General features: G+C 43.7%; 1 protein-coding gene across 1 annotated transcript in view; it reads left to right on the top strand.

The window, feature by feature from the left end:
• Nucleotides 1-27546, top strand: part of ak9 (adenylate kinase 9) — a 135749-nt gene that overhangs the window by 94423 nt on the left and 13780 nt on the right. The window contains exons 26-33 of the mRNA XM_078399888.1: nt 5321-5389; nt 7444-7659; nt 11453-11671; nt 12945-13158; nt 14619-14820; nt 16185-16331; nt 17485-17702; nt 18809-19005. Of these exons, the coding sequence (XP_078256014.1) occupies nt 5321-5389; nt 7444-7659; nt 11453-11671; nt 12945-13158; nt 14619-14820; nt 16185-16331; nt 17485-17702; nt 18809-19005 (1482 nt within the window). The remainder of the gene's footprint in view (nt 1-5320; nt 5390-7443; nt 7660-11452; nt 11672-12944; nt 13159-14618; nt 14821-16184; nt 16332-17484; nt 17703-18808; nt 19006-27546) is intronic.

Raw genomic sequence — 27546 nt, 5'->3', positions numbered from 1 at the left:
AAGCATGTAAACCCCCCCCCCCCCCCCCATGTAAAACATGAGGTGCCTGTATATCCTGTTAGTTTATATATACAGATGCTCCTCAACTTATGCTTCGATTTTGACTTTATGATGATGCAAAAGAGATAACCCTATGGTAGAAACCATACTTCGAATTTTGAATTTTGATCTTTTCCCGGGCTAATGTAAGTGTTCTGAGCACATTTAAGTGGGCTCACGGTGGCGCAGCGGTAGAGTTGCTGCCTTACAGTGAATGCAGCACCGGAGACCCGGGTTTGATCCTGACTACGGGTGATGTCTGTACGGAATTTGTACGTTCTCCTCTGCGTGGGTTTTCTCCGAGATCTTCAGTTTCCTCCCACACTCCAAAGACGTACAGGTATGTAGGTTAATTGGCTTGGTTAATGTAAAAATCGTCCCTAGTGGGTATAGGATTGTGTTAATGTGTGGGGATCGCTGGTCGGCGCGGACCCGGTGGGCCAAAATGGCTATGATGTTTGGTAGGTTAGGTGTAGTAAATGCATTTTCGACTTACGATATTTTTGATTTATGATGAGTTTATCAGAACGTAACCTCATTGTCAGTCGAGAAGCATCTCTGTATATATATATGATTTAGATGAGAAAGTAGGTGGAATGAAATATATATATGAATGGATGAATTAATTAATAAGTTTATTGGCCATGTATGCACATACAAGGAATGTGCCTTGGTGCTCCGCTCACAAATGACAACACAAACATGCAGTTAACAACTAAGAATAAAGCATAAACACATCAAAACAATAATGATACATCATTACGGTCTAAACATGTGGGTGAAAATAAACCAGAGCAAAAAAGAGACTTTGGAGGGTGGCTAATGTAACCCCACTTTTTAAAAAGGGAGGGAGAGAGAAAACGGGGAATTATAGACCAGTTAGCCTAACATCGGTAGTGGGGAAAATGCTAGAGTCAGTTATTAAAGATGTGATAGCATCACATTTGGAAAGTGGTGAAATCATCGGACAAAGTCAGCATGGATTTATGAAAGGCAAATCATGTCTGACGAATCTTATAGAATTTTTCGAGGATGTAACTAGTAGAGTGGATAAGGGAGAACCAGTCGATGTGTTATATCTGGACTTTCGGAAGGCCTTCGACAAGGTCCCACGTAGGAGATTGGTGTACAAACTTAAAGCACACAGTCTTGGGGGTTCAATGTTGAGGTGGATAGAGAATTGGTTGGCAGACAGGAAGCAAAGAGTAGGAATAAACGGGTCCTTTTCGGAATGGCAGGCAGTGACTAGTGGGCTACCGCAAGGCTCAGTGCTGGGACCCCAGTTATTTACAATATATATTAATGATTTGGACGAGGGAATTGAATGCAACATCTCTAAGTTTGCGGATGACACGAAGCTGGGTGGCAGTGTTAGCTGTGAGGAGGATGCTAGGAGGCTGCAGAGTGACTTGGATAGATTAGGCGAGTGGGCAAATGCATGGCAGATGCAATATAATAATAATAATAATAATAATATTCATTTATTGTCATTGCAACGAGTACAACGAAATTAAAAAATAGCCAATCCTGACGGTGCGTACAAACATATATGCAATAAATGCAAAAACAAATAAATACATAAATACAATTAAATACAATTATGTTAAGTACAAAGATTTTTTAGTGTTGCCTAGTGCAAAGGTAGTGTTCAGTTCTCGTATGGCCCTGGGGTAAAAACTGTTCTTAAGACTGTTTGTTCGGGATTTTATCGACCTGAAACGTCGACCAGAGGGCAGATGAACAAACAGACGGTGGCCGGGGTGGGATGGATCTTTTATTATTTTGCGTGCTCTACTGAGGCAGCGTAGGCTGAACAGGTGCTCCAGGGAGGGCAGTGAGCAGCCGATGATTTTCTGGGCCGTCGTGATGACCCTCTGAAGGGCCTTCCTGTCCTTTTCTGAGCAGCTGGCATACCATGTGGTTATACAGTATGCCAGCACACTCTCGATGGAGCAGCGATAGAAGGACAACATGAGCTTCTCCTGCAGGTTGGTTTTCCTGAGGATCCTCAGGAAGTGGAGTCTCTGCTGTGCCTTCTTTACTGTGGTGATGGTGTTGGTAGACCAGGTGAGATCCTCTGCGGATAAATGTGAGGTTATCCACTTTGGCGGCAAGAACAGGAAAGCAGAGTATTACCTGAATGGTGGCCAATTAGGAAAAGGGGAGATGCAACGTGACCTGGGTGCCATGGTGCACCAGTCATTGAAAGCAAGCGTGCAGGTGCAGCAGGCAGTGAAGAAAGCGAATGGTATGTTAGCATTCATAGCAAGAGGATTTGAGTATAGGAGCAGGGAGGTTCTGCTGCAGTTGTACAGGGCCTTGGTGAGACCGCACCTGGAGTATTGTGTACAGTTTTGGTCTCCTAATCTGAGGAAAGACATTCTAGCCTTAGAGGGAGTACAGAGAAGGTTCACCAGATTGATCCTGGGGATGGCAGGACTTTCATATGAAGAAAGACTGGATAGACTAGGCTTATACTCGCTGGAATTTAGAAGACTGAGGGGGGATCTTATAGAAAATTCTTAAGGGGTTGGAGAGGCTAGATGCGGGAAGATTGTTCCCGATGTTGGGGAAGTCCAGAACCAGGGGTCACAGCTTAAGGATAAGGGGGAAGTCTTTTAGGACCGAGATGAGAAAACATTTCTTCACACAGAGAGTGGTGAGTCTGTGGAATTCTCTGCCTCAGAAGGTAGTTGAGGCCAGTTCATTGGCTATATTTAAGAGGGAGTTAGATGTGGCCCTTGTGGCTAAAGGGATCAGGGGGTATGGAGAGAAGGCAGGTACAGGTTACTGAGCTGGATGATCAGCCATGATCTTATTGAATGGCGGTGCAGGCTCGAAGGGCAGAATGGCCTACTCCTGCACCTATTTTCTATGTTTCTATGTTTCTACTACAGACTTTGGTTATTGAGTAGAACTATCACTCGTGGAAAAAAAGCTGTTTTTATGTCTGGCTGTGGCTGCTTTGACAGTCCGGAGTCACCTTCCAGAGGGAAGTGCTTCAAAGAGTTTGTGGCCAGGATGAGAGGGGTCAGAGATGATCTTGCCCGCTCGCTTCCTGGCCCTTGCAGTGTACAGTTCGTCAATGGGGGGAAGGTTGCAGCCAACAACCTTCTCAGCTGTGTGAACGATCCGTTGCAGCCTCCGGATGTCGTCCTTGGTGGCTGAGCCAAACCAGACCATGATGGAGAAGGTGAGGACGGACTCTATGATAGCAGTATAGAACTGGACCATCATTGCCTGTGGCAGATTGTGTTTCCTCAGCTGCCGCAGGAAGTACATCCTCTGTTGGGCCTTTTTGACTGTGGAGTCAATGGTGGCCCCCCATTTAAGGTCCCTGGAGATGATGGTTCCAAGGAACTTAAATGACTCCACAGATGTGACTATGTTGTTGTTGATGGTGAGTGGGGGGAGGGGAGGGGGAGCTCTTCGAAAGTCTACAATTAGTTCCACTGTCTTGAGACCATTGAGCTCCAGGTTGTTGCGATGGCACCAGGACGCCAGCTGTGTCACTTCCCATCTTTATATATATATATATTGTATATATACAGTAAATACCGATCAGCCAAAACATTATGACCACTGACAGGCGAAGTGAATAACATTGATTATCTTGTTACAATTCCACCTGCGAAGGGGTGGGATATATTAGGCAGCAAGTGAACAGTCAGTTCTTGAAGTTGATGTGTTGGATGCAGGAGAAATGGGCAGGAGTAAAGATCTGAGCGACTTTGACAAGGGCCAAATTGTTATGGCCAGATGACTGGGTCAGAGCATCTCAGAAACGGCAAGGCTTGTGGGGTGCTCCCGGTCAGCAGTGGTGAGTACTTACCGACAGTGGTCCGAGGAGGGACAAACCACAAACCGGCGACAGTTGGGCGCCCAAGGCTCATCGATGCTCGAGGGCAACGAAGGCTGTCCCGTCTGGTCCGAACCGACAGAAGGTCTACTGTGGCACAAGTCACAGAAAATGTTAATGGTAGTCACGGGAGGAACGTGTCACAATACACGGTGCATCGTACCCTGCTGCATATGGGGCTGCACACGGAGGACCAACAGCATATTTGGCAGGTGGTCATAATATTTTGGCTCATCAGGTCATAATGTTTTGGCTGATCGGTGTATATATGACAAACAGCAAAGGTCCTCGCACTCATCCACCCATCACAAACTTCCCTCTAGAAAAACATTCCTAAACCACTACTCACCTATCATCAGGTCAACTTTGGATCCAGTTTGCCAAATACTTAAATTATTCTGAAATTAAAATCCGTACCAATAAAAGTAGCTGCTAAATTATCATAAAAACCCATCTGGTTCATTTCTGTCCTTTTAGGAAAGAAATCTTTGTGCCTGCTCCATCTGTTCTATATGTAATTCCAGACTAAGTGTAATGAGTTTAGAGAAACAGAAGTGGGCCCTTTGGTCCACTGAGTCCACACTGATCACCAATCACCTGTTCACACTAGTTCTATGTTATCCCTTACATTGTCCTACACACTAGGGGCAATTTACAGAAGCCAATTAATCTGCAAACCTGCACGTCTTTGGAATGTAGAAGGAAATCTCCAGAGATGCTGCCTGTCCCGCTGAGTTACTCCAGCTTTTTGTGTCTATCTTCAGTTACTGGGAGAATGTCTAGACTCCACACAGACAGCACCCGAGGTCAGGATCAAACACAGGTCTCTGACACTGTGAGGCAGCAGCACCACCACTGTGCCACCGTGCCCCCCTATAATGCAATGTGATTGACTTGGTCAGCTTAGAGGCACCAAGGAAATAAAAGCTAATCTACTCTGTGCTAAACACATCCCTTGAGTCAATAAGAAAACACCATAAGTACCAATAAATCAATCATTTACTCAGTTCTGAGAGATAAAAATATTTCAGTTGCTGCACGTAGCTGCTTTGAAGAATAAGACATAATTAATATTACATTATCAATCGTTATTGTATTATACTACAGATTTGATTGTATAACATTTGATCATGAGGCATTCACAAAGTTATTATGGTTATGTCTCCCAAAGATGGATATATTGTGTTCTGGACTTGCACTTGCAGCAGCTAGAACCACAAGATAGCATATTTCATCCTGAACATGTGGCTAAAAATGTGTAGTCTTTCAAAGTGATTAGTCTGTAGTTGCAAAGATAACCTTCCCCACTTGTCACAGAAACTAAAATGTTATTCTGAGAACGGCATAAATCATTTAAAAATATTGTCTTCCCTGCTTCAAATAATGATTGACATTGTTGTGGTAACAAACCTCTCATTTCAGGATGAACAAATTGCTAAAAGAAGGGAGGAAATCCTTGCAGAGCGAGCTGAAAAAAAGAAAGAGAGGCAGGTAAAATTGAGTCGTGTGGAGAGCAAGCAAGCATCAGAGGAAAGCAATGAAAAGTCTTTTTTGTCATAAAACTAATGTTTCACTAATGAGGGCGGCACGGTAGCGCACCAGCGAATGCAGCGCCGGAGACTCAGGTTCGATCCTGACTACAGGTGCTGCACTGTAAGGAGTTTGTACGTTCTCCCCGTGACCTGCGTGGGTTTTCTCCGAGAGCTTCGGTTTCCTCCCACACTCCAAAGACGTACAGGTATGTAGGTTAATTGGCTGGGTAAATGTGAAAATTGTCCCTAGTGGGTGTAGGATAGTGTTAATGTGCGGGGATCACTGGGCGGCACGGACTTGGAGGGCCGAAAAGGCCTGTTTCCGGCTGTATATATATGATATGATATGATATGAGACTAGCAATATTCCTCTTGCACATACCTGTATGGAAATGCAAGGCATCATGGCTTCTTTCTGTGCTGTTACCATTCTGTGATTTATTTAATTTGTACATGCAAATTATTGATTAAGCTATAATTGTGAGCAGTCTTGTTTCAAAAACAGTTAAATGTTGATTTCAATACTATATCATAATCACAAATAGGTACCTGGAATTTACACCAATGCTACATTTTCACGTCTACTTTTTTTTACACCTTTTACCAGAAGGCAAGGCGTAGAGGATCAAACAGGTCACATACATATTTTCAGATATTCTGTTCCTCGCGTGATGCTAATTTTTATGAGATGTATACTTCCAGTGGGTATTGTGGCATTCTGAATTAATCCGATGAAGCTGAAGAAGGATCCCAACCTGAAACATCATCTATCCGTTTCCTCCACAAATGCTGCCTCTCCCGCTGAATTCCTCCAGCGCTTAGCTTTTTTTCCCCAAGATTCCAGTATCTACAATCTCTTGTGTCTCTAAACAGATAAATGTTATGATGCCAAAACGACTACAAAAATTAAAAACACAATGTGCTGTGAAGAATATTTTATTGGAATTGTGCAGGAAAATCAGTAGTTACATTTATCAAAAATCATTGTTATCCTTCATTCCTCATTTTTCATCTTTTCCCAGCGCTCTAAGGGTGTCTTCATAGCACCTCAGAGAGTTGGAAAATTAATTGCCAGTCTTTTGGCTCTTTCAAGAAATGGTTTGGTAGAAAGGTTAGATAACCAGTGTCCCTGATTGCACCATATGTGGGTGAAGCAGACATTTGCAGTTACATTTGTACATGCTGGATTACTGCACTAACAAATGTCTTGTGTTTGTAGATAACATATTTGGTTTTCAGTCAGTGTATAAGACGAAACCATAAATAACAAAGACCAATTCAAACATTATCTCCTCGATTGAATATCTAGTGCTATATTCTGGTAGTTACTTGTATGTCCTGAAATCTTGCCGTTGTTGACTCTCCAAGCACTTATATTCTAATATGAGGAAAGAACAGAAACCTTTCACTGAAAGCTAGGAATTGTGAACATTGGTGAAATCTCCAGTTAAATACATTGCTTATCCAGGCGACTTCAAAAATAAATGTTTTTGTCACAAATTTGTGCAGAATTTTTAGACGGACTACACTTTCCTGCCCTGTTGAGGATGGGCAGTGTGGAAATGTATTTATATGCTTTTGTTAGTTCTACATAATTAAATGATACGGTAAGGAGGATTCAATCAAGTGAACATGAACCAAACAATGTACAAAAATCCTTGTTTGAAGTACACTCTGTGTAGGTTATTATAAACATTTTCTGCCACATGGCACTACCTACAGACAAAATAATTTAGTTTTATGAATTAAATTTATCCATCACCTTTAATTCTTCTACTTGGTGGATTTCTTTACAAGCATATGTTTAAATATAGTTAACATTTTTGAAAGAGACTTAATTTTTTTAATAAGTGCAAACTTTTCAACTTGATGCTGGTGTTTTAGATTTACTGCCAATTTGGAACTGGAAAATCTGTCTCTTCAATGTTTACCCATAGACATACCAAAATGTGTTTGCTTCGTTGCACTTAACATGTACTACTGAATTATGTTGTTAATGTGATCATTTTGTAGGCTAATCGACCAGATCAAGGTTCAGAAGAAAGTGAGATGAGTGAGGAAGAAGATGAAGACGAGGAGAACATTGACGATATACTCGCAGATGAGTTCATGGCAGAGGAGGAGGAGGCTGATGAGGAGGAAGAAGAAGAGAGTGAAGTCATCGAACAGATGAAAACTGATCTTGGAGATAAATATGATGCAGATGAAGAGAGGATAAGCACACTCCGGGTACAAATACACCTTAGAAAACACCTCCATCTTTCGAGGGAGAGGGCAAGGCTTGATTTCCTCTTAGGAAGTTGGGATGGTCTGAAGAATCCAAGGGCGAGCCTTTTGGGACCAGCAGTCACAATCCTATTAGCATTAAGATAGTTATGGATAGAGATAGGGCACACCCATGAGTTAAAGTTCTGAATGTTGGCAAGGCCAACTTTGATGGTATTAGACAGGATCTTGCTCAAGATGATTCAAGTAGGTTATTTGCGGGCAAAGGAACATACAGAAAATGGGATGCTTTTAAAAGTGTGGTGCCAAAAAATCAGAGCATACATATTCCTGTTACAGGCAGCTGGGAGTAAGGAAGCCTGGATGATGAATGAAATTGAGGCTCTGGTCAGGAAAAAGGAGGCATATCTTCTTACGCCTCAAGGCGTTCAACACCTCCTCAACCGTAATACGAACTGTCCTCAAGACATTTCCATTCACTTTCCCAACTGTTCCCCAGAATATATGTCTTTCTCTACGGAAAAAAACCAGAGGAGAAATACTCATTGAGGACCGTGTAGTCCAAATGTAGTGCTGCTAACGCATAGCTCCAGTTACCCAGGATCAATTCTGATCTTGTGTGCTGACTTTGTGGAGATTGCACGTTTTCCCTATGACCATAGCTATCCTCGGGGTGCTATGGTTATCTCCAACATCCCAACAATGTGCTGGTGAGTTAATGGGCTACTGTAAATTGGCCCAAGTGAAGTCAGGTGGCAGGAGAATTAGGAAGGGGTTGAAGGGAACATGAGAGGGAATGTTACAGGGAAATAAGTGAGGGAGTGGAATGAAAGGGATGCCTATCATAGATTTAATAGGATAAAATAACTCTTAAAAGTTGTCAGAAAGTGTGAGAAATGTGATGTCAGATGGATATAGAAAAGATTCACTTATACTTTTGGTTTATAGAAGTAAAAATACTCAGAAAATGACCAAAATCTACCCTCTTAAACATCCCTAACATTATATTAGGCAAATAACTGCAATCTACATTAGATGTTTTATTACCTTTTGTTTCAAGTGACGTGTGGTTGGAAACATTCTAGAGCATTTTATTTTCAGGGGTAATTTCTTGTAGTAATAATAATAATAATAATAATAATAATAATAATAATAATAATAATAATAATAATAATAATAATAATAATAATAATAATAATAATAATAATAATAATAATAATAATAATAATAATAATAATAATAATAATAATAATAATAATAATAATAATAATAATAATAATAATAATAATAATAATAATAATAATTTCCTTTATTCGTCCCACACCGGGGAAATTTACAGTGTTACAGCAGCAAAGTGGATAGCAAGAGATCCTTCATTATAAATAAAAGTATAGACAAGGATAAATTGTCATCAGTTTACTGTGTATTCCTTAACTGTTACTGTTGACTCGTCTGCTGGGAGCAGTGCTGGTTGTGCAGTCTCACAGCAGCGTGAAGTAAGGACCTCATATATCTCTCCTTCACGCACTTGGGGTGAAGGAGTCTGTCAGTGAAGGAGCTACTCAGTGCAGTGACAGTGTCCTGCATGGGGTGGGAGTCGTTGTCCAGCAGCGATGTTAACTTTGCCATCATCCTCCTCTCTCCCGCCGCCTGCACTGAGTCGAGGGGGCAACCCAGGACAGAGCTGGCCTTCCTGACCAGTCCCTTCCGCCGCTGAGATGCTGCTGTTCCAGCAGACCACTCCATAGAAAATGGCCGATGCAACCACCGTGTTGCAGAAGGTCCTTAGGAGTGCCCCCTGCACTCCAAAGGACCTGAGTCTCCTTAGCAGATAAAGTCTGCTCTGGCCCTTTCTGTATAGCGCATTGGTGTTTTCGGTCCAGTCCAATTTAATATTGAGGTAGACACCCAGGTACTTATAAGAGTCCACCCACCCGATGTCCATTCCCTGGATGTTCACCGGTGTCGGGGGGGGCCTGGCTGCGCCTGCGGAAATCTACCACCATCTCCTTGGTTTTCCCCGCGTTGGTCCGGAGGCGGTTCCGCTGGCACCAGTCCACAAACTCCTTGATCAGTTCTCTGTACGCCCTGTCATCATCGCCCGTGATGAGGCCGACGATGGCAGAGTCGTCAGAGAACTTCTGTGGATAGGAGTCTGCAGAGCTGTGCCTGAAGTCCGCAGTGTACAGGGTGAACAAGAATGGCGCTAGCACTGTTCCCTGCGGAACCCCAGTGCTGCAGACCACCCTGTCCGAGACCAGGTCCTTTGTCCTCACATACTGTGGTCGGTTGGTGAGGTAGTCCAGAATCCATGATGTGAGGTGGTGATCCACTCCCATGCGCTCTAGCTTGCCCCCCAGCTGGATGGTGTTGAATGCACTGGAGAAATCAAAAAACATGATTCTCACAGTGCTATCCAACTTCTCCAGGTGTGAAAGAGCCCTGTTCCGTAGGTAGATGATGGCGTCCTACACCCAGATGCGAGTCTGGTAGGCGAACTGCAGCGGATCCATTGATGGTCTCACTAGGGGGCGGAGATGGGCGAGGACCAGACACTCCAGTGTCTTCATCAGGTGTGATGTCAGTGCAACCGGCCTGTATCTGTTGAGTTCCTTCGGGTGCGGCGTCTTTGGCACCAGTACCACGCAGGATGTTTTCCATGGCTGTGGAACTCTCCCCAGTTTCAGGCTCAGATTGAAGACGTGCTCCACTATCCCGCACAGCTGGTCTGCACAGGACTTGAGGAGCCTCGAGCACAGGACTTGAGGAGCCTCGCATTGATCTTCCTGAGCTCATTTCCCACCTGGTCTGTGGAGAAAGACAGATTGGAGCACCGGGGCTGGGTGCTCAAGGGTGTGAGGAGGAGGGGGTGTGGGGGGGGGGGGGAGGGGGGGAGGAGGTGGGGGAGGGGGGGAGGAGGGGAGGAGGTGGGGGTAGTGGGGTTGGGGCAGGAGAAGCAGAAGCAGTGGGTAGTGGCTGTGGCCCAAGTGCTGTGGGAGGGGAGGATAAATTTATCTTATAATTATTCTGCCTTAGGATCAAACATCAAATGCAAAGTTTTAAACACAGTCTATGACCAATTCTAGATCTTCTAAGTGGTGCATATTATTCATTTCATAAGTTCACAAGTTATAGGCATAGAATTAGGCCATTCGGCCCATCGAGTCTACTCCGCCATTCAATCATTTCTGATCTCTGCTACCTAATCCCATTTTCCTGCCTTCTCGCGATAACCCTTGACACCCGTTCTAATCAAGAACGCCTTAAAAATATCCACTGACTTGGCCTCTGTGGCGATGAATTCCACAGATTAACCACCCTCTGACTAAAGAAGTTCCTCACCTCCTTTCCAAACGAGTGCCCTTTAATTCTGAGGCTATGATCTCTGGTCCTAGACTCGCCCACCAGTGGAAATATTCTTTACACATCCACTCTATCTATGTCTTTCATTATTCTGTAAGTTTCAATGAGGTCCACACTCAACCTTCTAAGCTCCAGCGAGTAGAGGCCCAGTGTTGACAGAGGGCAGTGGAGGCAAATTCACTGGATGGATTTAAAAGAGAGTTAGATAGAGCTCTAGGGGAATCAAGGGATATGGGGAGAAGGCAGGCACGGGTTACTGATTGTGGATGATCAGCCATGATCACAATGAATGGCGGGTGCTGGCTCGAAGGGCCAAATGGCCTTATCCTGCACCTATTGTCTATGTTTCTATGTTTCAAACTTCTCTGCATCTGTATCCAAATAAATAATAGGATTTAGTGGTCTGAAATTGCCCTTTGCTTTATATTGACAGGCTCAACTCAAAGAATATTTGATACCATGCATTGTGATAAATGGAAACCGTACACCTCACATTGTCCGTTACAAGTTGTTTCAGAAGGTGGAGCCGCTCATAAAGAACCGTATTAGTCTGTTTGAAAAATGTTTTCCCATTAATGTAAAACTTGCTCAAAAGCTGCTGGACAACTCTTATAAACGGTTGAGTTCTTTTGGCCGATGGGATGTCGTTGAGGTAAGTGGAATATCTACGTTATGGCAAAGCCATAAAGATAAAAGGTTAAATGCACATGCTTGGTAGAAATAAAGATTAAGTCATATCTTTAAAGAATATTTGTATTGTAAGTAATATTTAATTTTGCTATATTTTTTAACTTTAAAAAATAGCTCTCGATATTAGTTTGAGATAGTTGGATCATCATGTGAACTACTTTACAATTCCCTCTTGTCACTTATCTTTTAGAAATTGTGTTTGTTCTCATGTATTGCATTGTGTGATTTTTAATTGTTTGGTTATTTGAATGATTATGGAGACAGCAGCATTCAAGATACAAATCACTTGAATTTTATGATTGCTATTTAGGAATCTGGATGGTTGCCATTAAATATATGTGCACACATCACAGGTTGTTCCAAACGCCACATTCAGAAACATGAATATTTGTTGCCAACATTGCTATTTTGGACCTAATCATTCCAGCTAGTCCCTCTATCAAATGCACAACTAAAACACCTTCAGCAGTAAGACGGATTGCCACTTAAAGGAATCATCCACTGCTTATAAGTTAACTGCAGTTGCTACAATTTGCAAAGTATTTGGTAACTTCTAAAATTGCTTCGTTGTAGAGGTCTGCAGTGGGTGCAACAGTCGTTGATGATTCTTTGTTCAATAGCCCTCTACATAAACCAGCAGGCAAAGAATCATAGAGTCATACAGGATGAAACCAGGCCCTTCAGCCCAACCTGCCCATGCCGACCAAGATGCCTACCTGCCCACATTTAGTCCATAACCCTCTAAACCTTTCCTATCCATGTATCTGTCCAAATGTCTCAAAAATGCAATAGTTAATAACTCATTGACTATGTTTCTATAGCAATACACTGATTTCAATTTTTTAAAAAACAGTGGCGAAGTGATAAATAGTATTTTAGGAATTGCTGAGATCTATTTTCATTGCAGAAGATTTTTGCATTGTTTATATCCATTATGTACTTGTACCTGAGCTTGTGTTTCAGCATATGCCTCAAATCTGCACACACCCTCCACTCCCTGCAGGCAGGTGGGACTAGTGTAGATGGGGCATGTTGGTCGGCGTGGGCAAGCTGGGCTCAAGGGGCTGGTTCCAGACTGGTGACTCTATCCAAGATGCACCATCTCAACAGGGAAAGTAAACTATACTGCTCGGGTTTAGCATAGCACCAGCACTTACTGATTAATTTGTTAGCTGATGAGTTTGATGTTAAATTTACATTTATATATCATATCTTACTTTCATTTGATACTGCAGTTTTATGAAGGAAGAGCAATCCAACCTATCCAGGACATGCAACAAAACGTCTTCCCTGTTGTCCACCGCAAGTATGTTTACTACTTTGTGAGCAAGCAAAACAGAGACAAATTCATGGAAAATCCTTTCATGTACATCACACAGCCTAAGCCCAGGCCTGCTGTTCCCATCAGGATTGCCATTGTCGGACCACCAAAATCAGGAAGGAGCACCCGTAAGTGGATGATTACCAGACGTTTATACCTGTATGTGTTATAATTTTTAAAATAATTTCAAGGTTGTTTCAGTGGTAATAATGGTGCTTGCAGGATGGAGAATCTATGCAGCCTTCATCTGTACACTGTGGACGGCTTGATTGTAATCATGTGCAGTCTTTCCTTTGACTGGTTAGCACACAACAAAAAGCTCGCTTCCTGGCCCTTGCAGTGTACAGTTCGTCAATGGGGGGAAGGTTGCAGTCAACAACCTTCTCAGCTGATCGAACGATGCACTGCAAGCCAACAAAGTCCGATCTCAGATAGTTTGATGGTCTCCAATGAGGAAGATAGTGGTTCAGGGCTGCTCTCTAGTTGTAGGTAGGATGGTTCAGTTAGTTACAGTTTCATTTGCCTGATAACAGCTCGGAAGAAACTGTCCCTGAATCTGGAGGTGTGTGTTTTCACACTTCTGTACCTATTGTCTAATGGGAGACGGGAGAAGATGGAGTGGCCAGGGTGAGACTCATCCTTGTTTATGCTGTTGGCCTTGCTGAGGCAACGTGAGGTGTGGATGGAGTCAATGGAAGGGAGGTTGGTGTGTGTGATGGACTGGGCTGCGTCCATAATTCTCTGCAATTCCTTGGGGTCTTAGATGGAGCTGTTCCCAAACCATGTTCTGGTGCATCCCGATGCTTTCTGTGGTGCATCTGTTGAGATGCTGCCTAACCTGCTGAGTATCTCCAGCATTCTGCTTTTAGGATACCTGTTTTTTTTGTTGCTGTTTTCGTCAGAAAAGTTGAAGTTTGTTCCAGTCCATCTGTATCCATCTATCTATATACTAAAACTCTCGTTTGTTTGATTGTTTGTTCCTGAACAATTGCCAAAACGGTACACGACAGCGGGACAATTTTAGGCCCACCTTACTCACCGTCGTCCCTTTGGTGCTAATGGAAGAAGTTTCATTGAAATTGGTGCTATATTTTTTGTTATCGACATTTTAAAGTTTAAATCGATCTCCTAGGAAAGGAGGTAGGGAAGGAGGGGGGAGGGGGGAGGAGGGAGGATAAGCGGGGTTGAGGGAGGTGGAGTGGGGGGGAAGGGGGAGGGGAGGGGTGGGGGGAGGGGGTGAGGGGGCAAGGGGGGATTGAGGGGGAGAAGGATTAGGGGGAGAAGGGGAGGGGTTGAGGGGGAAAGAGGGAGGGGAGGAGGGGGGGAAAGAGAGGGGGAGGGGGGTGCTGCACCAATGCAGGAGAGGTTTGGGCCTAACGGGTCCACTTGGTCTAGTCTTTATTAAATATGCTGAGGGTGGAAAAAAGTCAAGGCAAAATACACATGAAAAATTCCCTCCCTTGCCCCCTCTTCCCTACCCATCCCAATTCTCATGTCTGTTTCAAAGAGACTTTTTAGTTGCTTTAGGTTTGTGGCGATCATAACAACTGAGGCTATTTTCAGGATACACTTACTGTTTGTACTACAGTGGCCAAGAAGTTAGTCAAAGAATTTGGACTTCAACGCCTCTCGGCAGGAGAAGCGATTCGCTCAGTTCTCGCTACTCAGAAGAAGACTGAGTTGGCTGTCAATATGAATAAACATCTCAAACATGGCTTGGTAGTGCCAGATGAACTTGCTGTCAAGTGTCTGCAAGTGGTGTTAATGGATGCCGTATGCAACACCAGAGGGTATGTTGCAAGTATTTTCCGGTGATTATCATTAATATTGTGGGTGACATGGTGGTGTAGCTGGTAGAGCTTCCGCCTCATGGCACTACCGGACTCGGCTTTGATCCTGATTGCAGGCGCTGTCCGTGTGGAGGATGCACGTTCTCCCAATGGCCGCATGGGTTTCTTCTGGGTGCTCTGATTTCCTTCCACATCCAAAAGACGTGCGGGTTTGTAGGTTAATTGGCCTCTGTAAATTCCCCCAAGTGTGTAAGGAGTGGATTGAAAAATGGGATAACACACACGGAACTAGTGTGAACGGGTGATCTGTGTCTGACATGTTCTCGGTGGGCCGAAAGGCCTGCTTCCATGTTGGATCTTCCAATCGATTCAATTGAAAAACTGATCTTTCTTGTTACGATTTTATGGTCACTTTTCTATTACAAATCCCTTTAAAGGTAGAAAAACGAATATTCTGTTATGACAAGCATATCGTACAGGGTGGTTACAAGCACAAGATGAGACACAATATTTGTTGCACGAGACACTCAGCTGGCTGGTGATTAAATAACGTGGAGTCCTTCTTCAGTTGCAATGTGCCTCACCAATGTTCTGTAATAATAGGCAGCAAGAGTCCTTTATCCATCTCTAAAGCCAGTACTATATATAATTAAGGGACATCCACTTCATCATAAGATTCCCTAAAGGCAGCTGATGCCATCATGGCACTTTCGGAGAAACTAAACCTGTGGAAGGCCTGCGATAAAGAAAGTAAGGATTCCTTCCCCCAACTTGACATTAATGGACCCTTGTGATCTCGACTGTTCCCAGCACTAAAGTCACCTCAGTCCCTGATTCCTGATGCCCTAGAATTCTGCCTTCAGAATTCTCCAACTCAGGGCGCTTCAATCTCTGCCCTCAGGAGTCACTGCCACTGTCTACTCTCCTACATTATGACACTCTGTTCTTCATTGCAATTATGTGCCATAGCTTTAAGTCAGATAATTGGTTTAGTTTAACGATACAGCATGGAAACAGGCCCTTCGGCCCACATCCATGCTCTCCATCGATCTCACCCGTTCACACTAGTTCTATGTTATCCCACTTTCTCATCCACTCCCTACACATGGGGTGATTTACTGAGGGCCAATTAACCTGCAAACCTGCAGGTCTTTGGAATGTGGGAGGAAACCGGAGCACCCGGAGAAAACCTACGTGGTCATGTGGAGAATGTACAAACTCAACGCAGACATCACCCGAGGTCAGGATCGAACCCTGGATCTCTGACTCCACCAGCTGCACCACTGTGCCTCCCTCGACAATATTTTCTCAGTAATCTCCAAAACATAAACATAAACTAATTTATTTGAATTTTATTTTTACAGGTTTGTCCTTGATGGTTATCCGGTAACCAGAGAACAAATAACCCTACTCTCTGATAGGAAAATAATTCCTGTTAGAATTATAGAACTGCAAGTGGATGTAAAAGAAATTCTGAAAAGAGGTTTAATTGACAGAAGGTCTCCAAACAGGTAACAAGGTGATAAGGTGTCCGTGATCATTATTATGAAATGCAACTATGTATGTCAGGAAGGAACAAAACTTATAGAGTTGGTGACTCTGGCTTGTATCGTGATGAAATATCTACACAAGCACAGCCCATGGTAGCCACTAAATAACTGACCTTTTCCTCCTGGTACTTCAAAAATCTTTTCACTCAGTTCTAAACACATCAACATTATACTTTCCTAGCATTTTGTAACATTTTTTGCTTATGGTGTACACAACAGAAGTAAGTCATTAATTATGGTGCAACTTTAGTTGCCCTAAGGGCATCAAGTGTCAATAACATATGGATTGTCAATGACATGAAGGCCTGGCTGGATAGGAATGGTAGGTGTGGGAGACTGCAAGGCATTTCTGTGATAATTCAGTAACTTTCAAGTTTTTTTTTGATGATGTCCAAATTACCAGATATAGCAACCCGAAACGTCGCCCATTCCTTCTCTCCTGAGATTCTGCCTGACCTGCTGAGTTACTCCAGCATTTTGTGAATAATTACTTTCATACACTGTCACTGCTTTGTGTATTTTGTCCCAGGCCTTACTATCTACCTCATTGGAGACCCTCGGACTATCTTTCGTTAGGCTTTACTGCAATTTGTCTTGCAGGGTTTCCAGCCAATTCTGTAGCTGTTAGAAGAGTCGGCCTTTAAACAGTGCTCCTAGTAAGATGCTCCTAGTTTCACTGAGATTGCCCACACAGTTGCTGTTTGGAGGTTTGCAATCCATTCCATGTCGGTATAGCTGCAAGTGTACGACACGTGGCAAGCAATGTGATCAGGTGCAAACTGGATACTGGGAAAGTATCAGGCGTGTTAGCATGAATCATGCACACAAGTGCCATTTAATTCCATAATTGCTGCAATTATGACCAGCAGAATATCTATAAAATCTAGCACTTCAAAATCACATGGCTCTTCAAAAGAAGCACTATACTTCCACCACAGGTTTTTTTTGCAACAAATCAACAGAAACCTACCACATATTTACTGCTGATAATATATTGGTTGGAAAAAGCAAATTTAGTTCAGAAAAATTGCAGTTGCATTTACTTAAAGTCTTATTTTGACACCAACATTTCATCACTTGTTTTTGAGGTATTCATCTTGCCCTTTTTGTTTAGGATCTACCCCCTCCATGACAGTTCTCAGATTTTGTCCATTCGGAACTCGTCGTTTGCTCATGAGATTAGTGCCATCTGGGACTATTATCAACGGGAGCATCAAAATTGGCGTATTATTTATGGGCAACACAGCAAGTGGTTTGTGTGGCTGAAAGTGCTGGAAGTAGTCAAAGACAGCTTAGAACAGATTGAAATATATCTGGAAAGAATAGAGCAAGGTATGTACAAATATTTAAAATTAAATGTTACTCATAGTTTACGCTTTACAAGGTTCTGAATATGGTATTAAAAAAAGAAAAAAAGTATAAAAATAAACATTTTTTTTGTTTAGAAGGATGAAAGTTCCAAGTAGTAAAAAGCCTGGATAGAGTAGATGTGGAGAGGATGTTTCCATTAGTGGGAGAGTCAAGGACCAGAGGTCACAGTCTCAGAGTAAAAGGACGTACCTTTAGAAACAAGATGAGCAGGAATTTCTTTAGTTAGAGGGTGGTGAATCCATGGAATTCATTGCCACAGTCGACTGTGGAGGCCAAGTCATTGGGTATTTTTAAAGCGTAGATTAACTGGTTCTTGATTAGTAAGGGCATCAAAGGTTATGGGGTGGAGAATGGGGTTGAGAGGGAAATATAGATCAGCCACGATTGAATGGCAGTGTAGACACGATGGGCCGAATAACCTAATTCTGCTCCTATGATTTATTAACCTACGAATTTTGACCAGTTTGTTAATTGAAATGTGCAAAATTTTATTAGAAGTAGAATAAATATCATAATATTATGTCCTACCACTAGCATGTAGCATTTATGTGTAGTAATATCTCATTTGATTTGTGAGAAAGCGCAACAAAGCTATTCACTGTACCTTAGACAATAGGTGCAGGAGGAGGCCTTTCAGCCCTTCGAGCCAGCACCGCCATTCAATGTGATCATGGCTGATTATTCTCAATCAGTACCCCGTTCCTGCCTTCTCCCCATACCCCCTGATTCCGCTATCCTTAAGAGCTCTATCTAGCTCTCTCTTGAATGCATTCAGAGAATTGGCCTCCACTGCCTTCTGAGGCAGAGAATTCCACAGATTCACAACTCTCTGACTGAAAACGTTTTTCCTCATCTCAGTTCTAAATGGCCTCCCCCTTATTCTTAAACTGTGGCCCCTTAGCGCACATGACAACAATCAACCTAAACCTATAGTTGCTCGATCTAAACTAATCCTGTTTGGGGACATAGTAGAGTAGATTGATTAGATTTTGTATAAGATATCATAGAGTCACAGATGTCATTTTATAACGTATTTTAAAGAGAGAAATATAATTTTTCACAAACAGGTAAAGCAGCCAGTATTGCTGGTATGTGCATCACACCAAATGAGCTGAAATCCCGCCTTGGAGAGTTTAAGCAATACTGCACTGTCTCCCTCCAGTTAAAAGGAGAGCTGCACAACTGCTCTGTCGACCCATCGTTGGAGTTTGCAGCCGAGTTCCGAGGACACTACTACAAGATGACTTCGAAGGCGGCACTGGATGTAAGCACGCTTGCGGTGGTCAGATGGGAATGAGTTAGAACTAGTTGCAGGCTTCCTCTACCTTCATAAATAATAGTGAACAAAAAGCACATCGGAATATTGCTTTAAATTCTGGGCTTTCCATTCTTAGTTTAGTTGTAGAGGTACTGCATGGAAACAGGTCCTTCGGTCCACCGAGTCCATGCTGACCAGCAGATCATCATACAGATCAGTAAGATTATTGCCATACATAATTACAACTCCCAATTAAGTACCAATAAACAGCCCACTGAGCCCATATGCAGGAGTCGCTAGAGTTTTGGTGCCATTTTCAAAGTCCCAGCTGCAGCTGGCCATAAAGGCCTATGGCAGCCACCGCCTCCATTGCCAGCGAACCATCGTCCTTCGGCACAATATCGTGGAAAAACCCATGATGAATAACCCCCTTTAACTTCAGTATTCTTAGGGGTGATGGTGCTCTCACTGTCCTGAATGATACAGGAGCAGGGATATTTTTCCAAATTTCACGCAGAGAATCTTTAACGGCTTGTGAATTGTTTCCATGTGCCTGCTCCCCATGGATGCAGTGTATCTAGACTTTCAGAAAGCCTTTGATAAGGTCCCACATGGGAGGTTGGTGAGCAAAATTAGAACACATGGTATTGGGGGTAGGGTATTGACATGGATAGAGAATTGGTTGGCAGACAGGAAGCAAAGAGTAGGAATAAACGGGTCCTTTTCAGAATGGCAGGCAGTGGAAAGTGGTGTGCCGCAAGGCTCGGTGCTGGGGCCACAACTATTTACAATCTATATTAATGATTTGGATGATGGAATTAGAAGTAACACTAGCAAGTTTGCAGATGACACAAAGCTGGGTGGCAGTGTGAACTGCGAAGAGGATGTTAGGAGGTTGCAGGGTGACCTGGACATGTTGAGTGAGTGGGCAGATGCGTGGCAGATGCAGTAGAATGTAGATAAATGTGAGGTTATCCACTTTGGCAGCAAAAACAAGGAGGCAGATTATTATCTCAATGGTGTCAGATTAGGTAAAGGGGAAGTGCAACGAGACCTGGGTGTCCTTGTACACCAGTCACTGAAAGTAAGCGTGCAGGTACAGCAGGCAGTGAAGAAAGCTAATGGCATGTGGGCCTTCATAACAAGAGGATTTGAGTGTAGGAGCAAAGAGGTCCTTCTGCAGTTGTATAGGGCTCTGGTGAGACCACATCTGGAGTATTGTGTGCAGTTTTGGTCTCCTAATTTGAGGAAGGACATCCTTGCTATTGGACCAGTACAGCGTAGGCTCACGAGGTTAATCCCTGGGATGGCGGGACTATTGTATGAGGAAAGATTGGAAAGACTGGGCTTGTATTCACTGGAGTTTAGAAGGATGACAGGGGATCTTATAGAGATGTGTAAAATTATAAAAGGACTGGACAAGCTAGATGCAGGAAAAATGTTCCCAATGTTGGGGGAGTCCAGAACACAGTCTAAGAATAAAGGGGAGGCCATTTAAGAATAAAGGGGACATAACTTCAGAATTAAGGGACAAAAGCTTAGGGGTAACATGAGGGGTAACTTCTTTACTCAGAGGGTGGTGGCTGTATGGAATGAGCTTCCGGTGGAAGTGGTGGAGGCAGGCTCGATTTTATTATTTAAGAGTAAATTGGATAGGTATATGGATGGGAGGGGATTGGAGGGTTATGGTCTGAGAGCAGGTAGATGAGACTAGGTCAGAGAAAGTGGTCGGCGTGGACTGGTAGGGCTGAACAGGCCTGTTTCCGTGCTGTAATTGTTATATGGTTATATTTAAAATTGAGGTGAGAATAAACTTTTTCACCCAGAGAGTTGTGAATTTGTGGAATTCTCTGCCACAGAAGGCAGTGGAGGCCAATTCACTGGATGAATTTAAAAGAGAGTTAGATAGAGCTCTACGGGCTAGTGAAATCAAAGGATATGGGGAGAAGGCAGGCACAGGTTACTGGTTGTGAATGATCAGCCATGATCACAATGAATGGCGGGGCTGGCTCGAAGGCCAAATGGCCTCCTCCTGCACCTATTTTTTATGTTTCTATGTCCTTTGTGAAATATGGACTAGGGACTTCTTGGCGGCACATAGAAAACATAGACATAGACATAGAAAACATAGAAAATAGGTGCAGGAGTAGGCCATTCGGCCCTTCGAGCCTGCACCGCCATTCCATATGATTATGGCTGATCATCCAACTCAGTATCCCGTACCTGCCTTCTCTCCATACCCCCTGATCCCTTTAGCCAAAAGGGCCACATCTAACTCCCTCTTAAATATAGCCAATGAACTGGCCTCAACTACCTTCTGTGGCAGAGAATTCCACGGATTCACCACTCTCTGTGTGAAAAAAAACTTTCTCATCTCGGTCCTAAAAGACTTCCCCCTTATCCTTAAACTGTGACCCCTTGTTCTGGACTTCCCCAATATCGGGAACAATCTTCCTGCATCTAGCCTGTCCAACCCCTTAAGAATTTTGTAAGTTTCTATAAGATCCCCCCTCAATCTTCTAAATTCCAGCGAGTACAAGCCGAGTCTATCCAGTCTTTCTTCATATGAAAGTCCTGCTATCCCAGGAATCAATCTGGTGAACCTTCTCTGTACTCCCTCTATGGCAAGAATGTCTTTCCTCAGATTAGGAGACCAAAACTGTACGCAATACTCCAGGTGTGGTCTCACCAATGCCCTGTACAACTGCAGCAGAACCTCCCTGCTCATATACTCAAATCCCCTCGCTATGAATGCCAACTTACCATTCGCTTTCTTCACTGCCTGCTGCACCTGCATGCCTACTTTCAATGACTGGTGTACCACGACACCCAGGTCTCGTTGCATCTCCCCTTCTCCTAATCGGCAACCATTCAGATAATAGTCTGCTTTCCTGTTCTTGCCACCAAAGTGGATAACCTCACATTTATCCACATTATACTGCATCTGCCATGCCTTTGCCCACTCACCTAACCTATCCAAGTCACGTTGCAGCCTCCTAGCATCCTCCTCACAGCTAACACTGCACCCCAGCTTCGTGTCATCCGCAAACTTGGAGATGTTGCATTCAATTCCCTCATCCAAATCATTAATATATATTGTAAATAGCTGGGGTCCCAGCACAGAGCCTTGCGGAACCCCACTAGTCACTGCCTGCCATTCTGAAAAGGACCCGTTTATTCCTACTCTTTGCTTCCTGTCTGCCAGCCAGTTCTCTATCCACATCAATACTGAACCCACAATACCATGTGCTTTAAGTTTGCATACTAATCTCTTATGTGGGACCTTGTCGAAAGCCTTCTGGAAGTCCAGATATAACACATCCACTGGTTCTCCCTTATCCACTCTACTAGTTACATCCTCGAAAAATTCTATAAGATTCGTCAGACATTATTTACCTTTCATAAATCCATGCTGACTTTGTCCAATGATTTCACCACTTTCCAAATGTGCTGCTATCCCATCTTTAATAACTGACTCTAGCATTTTCCCCACTACCGATGTTAGACTAACTGGTCTGTAATTCCTCGTTTTCTCTCTCCCTCCCTTTTTGAAAAGTGGGGTTATATTAGCTACCCTCCAATCCTCAGGAACTACTCCAGAATCTAAAGAGTTTTGAAAAATTATCACTAATGCATCCACTATTTCTGGGGCTACCTCCTTAAGCACTCTGGGATGCAGCCTATCTGGCCCTGGGGATTTATCGGCCTTTAATCCATTCAATTTACCTAACACCACTTCCCGACTAACCTGGATTTCACTCAGTTCCTCCATCTCATTTGACCCCCGGTCCCCTGCTATTTCCGGCAGATTATTTATGTCTTCCTTAGTGAAGACAGAACCAAAGTAGTTATTCAATTGGTCTGCCATGTCCTTGTTCCCCATGATCAGTAGTGCAGCAGTAGAGTCGCTGCCTTACAGTGCCAGAGACCCGAGTTTGATCCTGACTACTGATGCTATCCGTACGCGGTCTCCCTGTGACCGTGTGGGATTTCTCCGGGTGCTCCAGTTTCCTCCCACATCACAATGCCGTACAGGTTTATAGGTTAATTGGCTTTGTAAATTGTCCCTAGTGTGTAGGATAGAACTAGTGTACGGGGTTATCATTGTTCTGCATGGACTCAGTGGGCCAAAGAGCCTGTTTCCACACTGTAGCACAATATTAAAACTAAAGAAAACTAAATTAGATTTAGAAGGTAATACACAAAGAAGCCTTGACAATTTGTCACCGTTATTTGTATAGATTGGGCAGAATCCTATCACAGTCCACCAGTAAAAGAGAGTTGCCAATCAAAGGCCTGTTTAGTCCTGGATCTCTTAGATATATTGAGGGCTCTCATTCTGCCAAGTGGTGCGTTCGCTATGAAGCTCTACTTAGGAGGGAGGTGATTTTACAGTATATGTAAGAAGGGTCTTGACCCAAAATGTCATCTATTACTTGCCTCCAGAATTACTCCAGCACTCTGTGAAACTCTGGCGTCACGGTGGCGCAGCGGTAGAGTTGTTGCCTTACAGCGAATAGAGACCCATGTTCGATCCCGACTACGGGTGCTGTCTACAGAGAGGCTATGTTCTCCCCGTGAACTGCGTGGGTTTTCTCCGAGATTTTCGGTTTCCTCCCACACTCCGAAGATATACATGTTTGTAGTTTAATTGGCTTGGTAAATGTAAAAACTGTCCCTAGTGGGTGTAGGATAGTGTTAGTGTGCGGGGATCGCTGGTCGGCGCGTATCCGGTGGGCCGAAAGGGCCTGTTTCCACGCTGTATCTGCAAACTAAACGTCACCTATCCATGTTCTCCAGAGATGCTGCCTGACCCGCTGAGTTACTCCAGCATTTTGTGTCTAACTTAGGTTGAGACCCAAAATGTCACCTCTCCAAGACCTCCAGAGGTGCTGCCTGACCCCCTGTGTTACTTCAGCACTTTGTGGGGTTTTTTGTAAACCAACACCTGCAGTTCCTGTGTCTTCATGAGGCTCTACTTGCAGCGTGTACTAGGCGGTAAATCTATGGGGAAGCAGCAGGCGAGCCAAGGTCAATATAACTACTAAGCTTTGAGCTCCTCTTTTAGAAACATAGAAACATAGAAAATAGGTGCAGGAGTAGGCCATTCGGCCCTTCGAGCGTGCACCGCCATTCAATATGATCATGGCTGATCATCCAACTCAGTATCCCGTACCTGCCTTCTCTCCATACCCCCTGATCCCATTAGCCACAAGGGCCACATCTAACTCCCTCTTAAATATAGCCAATGAACTGGCCTCAACTACCTTCTGTGGCAGAGAATTCCACAGATTCACCACTCTGTGTGAAAAAAAAAAAAAACGTTCTCATCTCTGTCCTAAAAGACTTCCCCCTTATCCTTAAACTGTGACCCCTTGTTCTGGACTTCCCCAACATCGGGAACAATCTTCCTGCATCTAGCCTGTCCAACCCCTTAAGAATTTTGTAAGTAAAATATACACACATAAACCCATTGATTGAGATACCAGGCTGACCAGCGATCCACGTACACGTACACATTAAGGTGAATAAAATTAGATCCACCAACATTTATGGAATGGAATTTAGTTTAGTTTAGAGATACAGCGTGGAAACAGGCCCTTTGGCACACCGAGTCCGCGCCGCCCAGCGATCCACGTACACTAACACTATCCTACACACTGTAGGGACAATTTACAATTTTTTACCCAAACCAATTAACCTACAAACCTGTACGTCTTTGGAGCATGGGAGGAAAATGGAGCACCCGGAGAAAACCCACACGGTCACGGGGAGAACGTACAAACTCTATACAGACAGAACCTGTAGTCAGGATCAAACCTGGATCTCTAAGGCAGCAACTCTACCGCTGTGCCATCATGCTGCACCACCGAATTATTGGCATCTATGTAGACTGAAGCAAGTATGAGACTTCTACAGATATGCAGTCGAAAGCGGAAGCCTTGGAAAGAGGTTTGTAACGGTGAACCTGCCGCATTGCAGGGCTCTCTGTGAAGAACAGTCAAGCTCACTGCTGCTGAAATCCTCCAGCATTGACAAAGGGGAATCAGCTCTTTGATCTGCATCGCCTGTAGCAGACCCAATCAGTGCAATGATTCCACAGTCTCGCTGATTTCATTGGGGATTATATGATCGTGGAGAGATAAATAAATGAGTAGAATGTTTGTTCCTATCTTTAAAATTTTATTCTTAAAAAATTATTTTGGCTTGATGCACAATTTAATTATTTAGGTGTTTTCAGTTTTTTTCTGAAATTAAGTTATTTTTTCTTTACCACATTTAAATCATGTAGTTCAGACACATTTCAGGAATACTTATCGAAACAGGGAACTGTAGATGCTGGAGTAAAAGTGCTGGTTGGCACAATGGCACACGGGGAGAGTTGCTGCCTTACAACCCCAGAAACCTGGGTTCCATCCTGACTACAGGTGCTGTCTGTACAGAGTTTGTACGTTCTCCCTGTGACCACATGGGTTTTCTCCAGGTGCTCTGGTTACTCCTGCATTCCAAAGACGTATGGGTTTGTAGGTTAATTGGCATCTGTAAATTGGCCCGAGTCTGTATACACTGGAATTTAGAAGGATGAGGGGGGATGTTATTGAAACATATAAGATAATTAGGGGATTTGACACATTAGAGGCAGGAAACATGTTCCCAATGTTGGGGGAGTCCAGAACAAGGGGCCACAGTTTAAGAATAAGGGGTAGGCCATTTAGAACGGAGATGAGGAAGAACTTTTTCAGTCAGAGAGTGGTGAAGGTGTGGAATTCTCTGCCTCAGAAGGCAGTGGAGGCCAGTTCGTTGGATGCTTTCAAGAGAGAGCAGGATAGAGCTCTTAAGGATAGCGGAGTGAGGGGGTATGGGGAGAAGGCAGGAACGGGGTACTGATTGAGAGTGATCAGCCATGATCGCATTGAATGGCGGTGCTGGCTCGAAGGGCTGAATGGCCTACTCCTGCACCTATTGTCTATTGTCTATTGTCTATTGTAAGATGTAAAAGTGGGACAACATCGAACTAGTGATCGATGGTCAATGCAGACTCGGTTGGCCGAAGAACCTGTATCCAGTTGTATCTCTAAACTGGGAGGTCAGGCAGCAGCGCCGGTGTTTCCGGTTGGGACCCTTTTCAAACTGAACACTTTGACAAGCACCACAGCCAGCGATGAACCTTCACATTGTCGAAGCTTTAGGGGGTAATTTGAGAACAGGGCTTCCTGTACAGCTTTGGAGAACTTGCTGATGCTTCGGCTATGCCTTTGCAGTCTTTGACGTTGGAGATTCAGTGCTGAAGCATGCCCTTCGGCCACCAAGTCCGCACCAACCAACGATCACTATGTGCACTAGCACTATCCTACCCACTAGGGACAATTTACAATTTACATAAGCCAACTAAACTAGAAACCTGCACGTCTTTGGAGTGTGGGACGAAACCGGAGTAAATCCATGTGGTCACGGGGAGAATGTACAAACTCCATAGTAGTCAGGATCGAACCTGGGTCTCTGGCACCGTTACACAGCAACTCTATCGCTGCGCCACCACGCCACCCCATGCACCAGGATGTCCAGGATGCTGCGGCCCAGGAAGATGGACCCTCCACATCCAGACCAGTTACATTTGAGTGTCAACCTTTAGCAGGTGCTGATTGTCACAAGCAGACGCATGCCAGAAAGATCTGGTCCATTGAAGACTATGTTTCTCCAATGTGGAACCACCTCAGTCTTCTTTGAATTGATTATACATTGTACACAATTCACACTTGTGGAAGTGAGAGAAAAAATCAAACATAAAGCAAACATTTACAGAGGTAGGAAAATGGAACAGCACAGCACAGGAACAGACCCTTCGGCCCACTATGTTTGTGGCAAACATGATGCTAAGTTAAACTGATCTCATCTGTCTGTACATGATCCATATCCCTCTATTTCCTGCATTTCTATATGTCTATCTAAAGGTCACTTATGCACCACTATCGTGTCTGCCTCCACCACCACCCCTGGCAATGCATTACAGACACCCACCACTCCACCTGTGTAAAAAAACATTTTTTTAGTTATGTCCTCTAGTGTTGGACACTTCCACCTAGGAAAAGGGTTCTGACTAAAGTAGGAAAAGGTTAATGTATTGTCATGTGTACCGAGGTACAGTGACATTTTTTTAATGCATTTTAGCGGAAAGATGAAACATGATTACAACAAGTCATCCACAGTGTACAGATACATGATAAAGGGAATAACGATTAGTGCAAGGTAAAGTCCAATTAAAGATAGTTCAAGGGTCTCCAATGAGGTACCTCAGGACCGCTCTCTGGTTGTTGACAGGATGATTCAGTTGCCTGACAACAGCTGGGAAGAAACCAAAGATAATGGAGCGGAGCAAGATGGACCACTCCGTCGAAATTGGGTATACTGAGGTGTAGTGTTCTTCATTATATTTGTGTTTCTTTCTATGTTTTGTTTATCTGCTTCTGACTTATGATGTAGTGTTTTTTTAATATTTTGTTTTATTGTTTTGTTTCACTGCTATTTTGGCTAGTTAGGGTAATGCTT

The sequence above is a fragment of the Rhinoraja longicauda genome, chromosome 5 (assembly GCF_053455715.1).
Source record: "Rhinoraja longicauda isolate Sanriku21f chromosome 5, sRhiLon1.1, whole genome shotgun sequence".
Lineage (NCBI taxonomy): Eukaryota > Metazoa > Chordata > Chondrichthyes > Rajiformes > Arhynchobatidae > Rhinoraja > Rhinoraja longicauda.
This window is presented reverse-complemented; position numbering and strand designations above follow the sequence as displayed.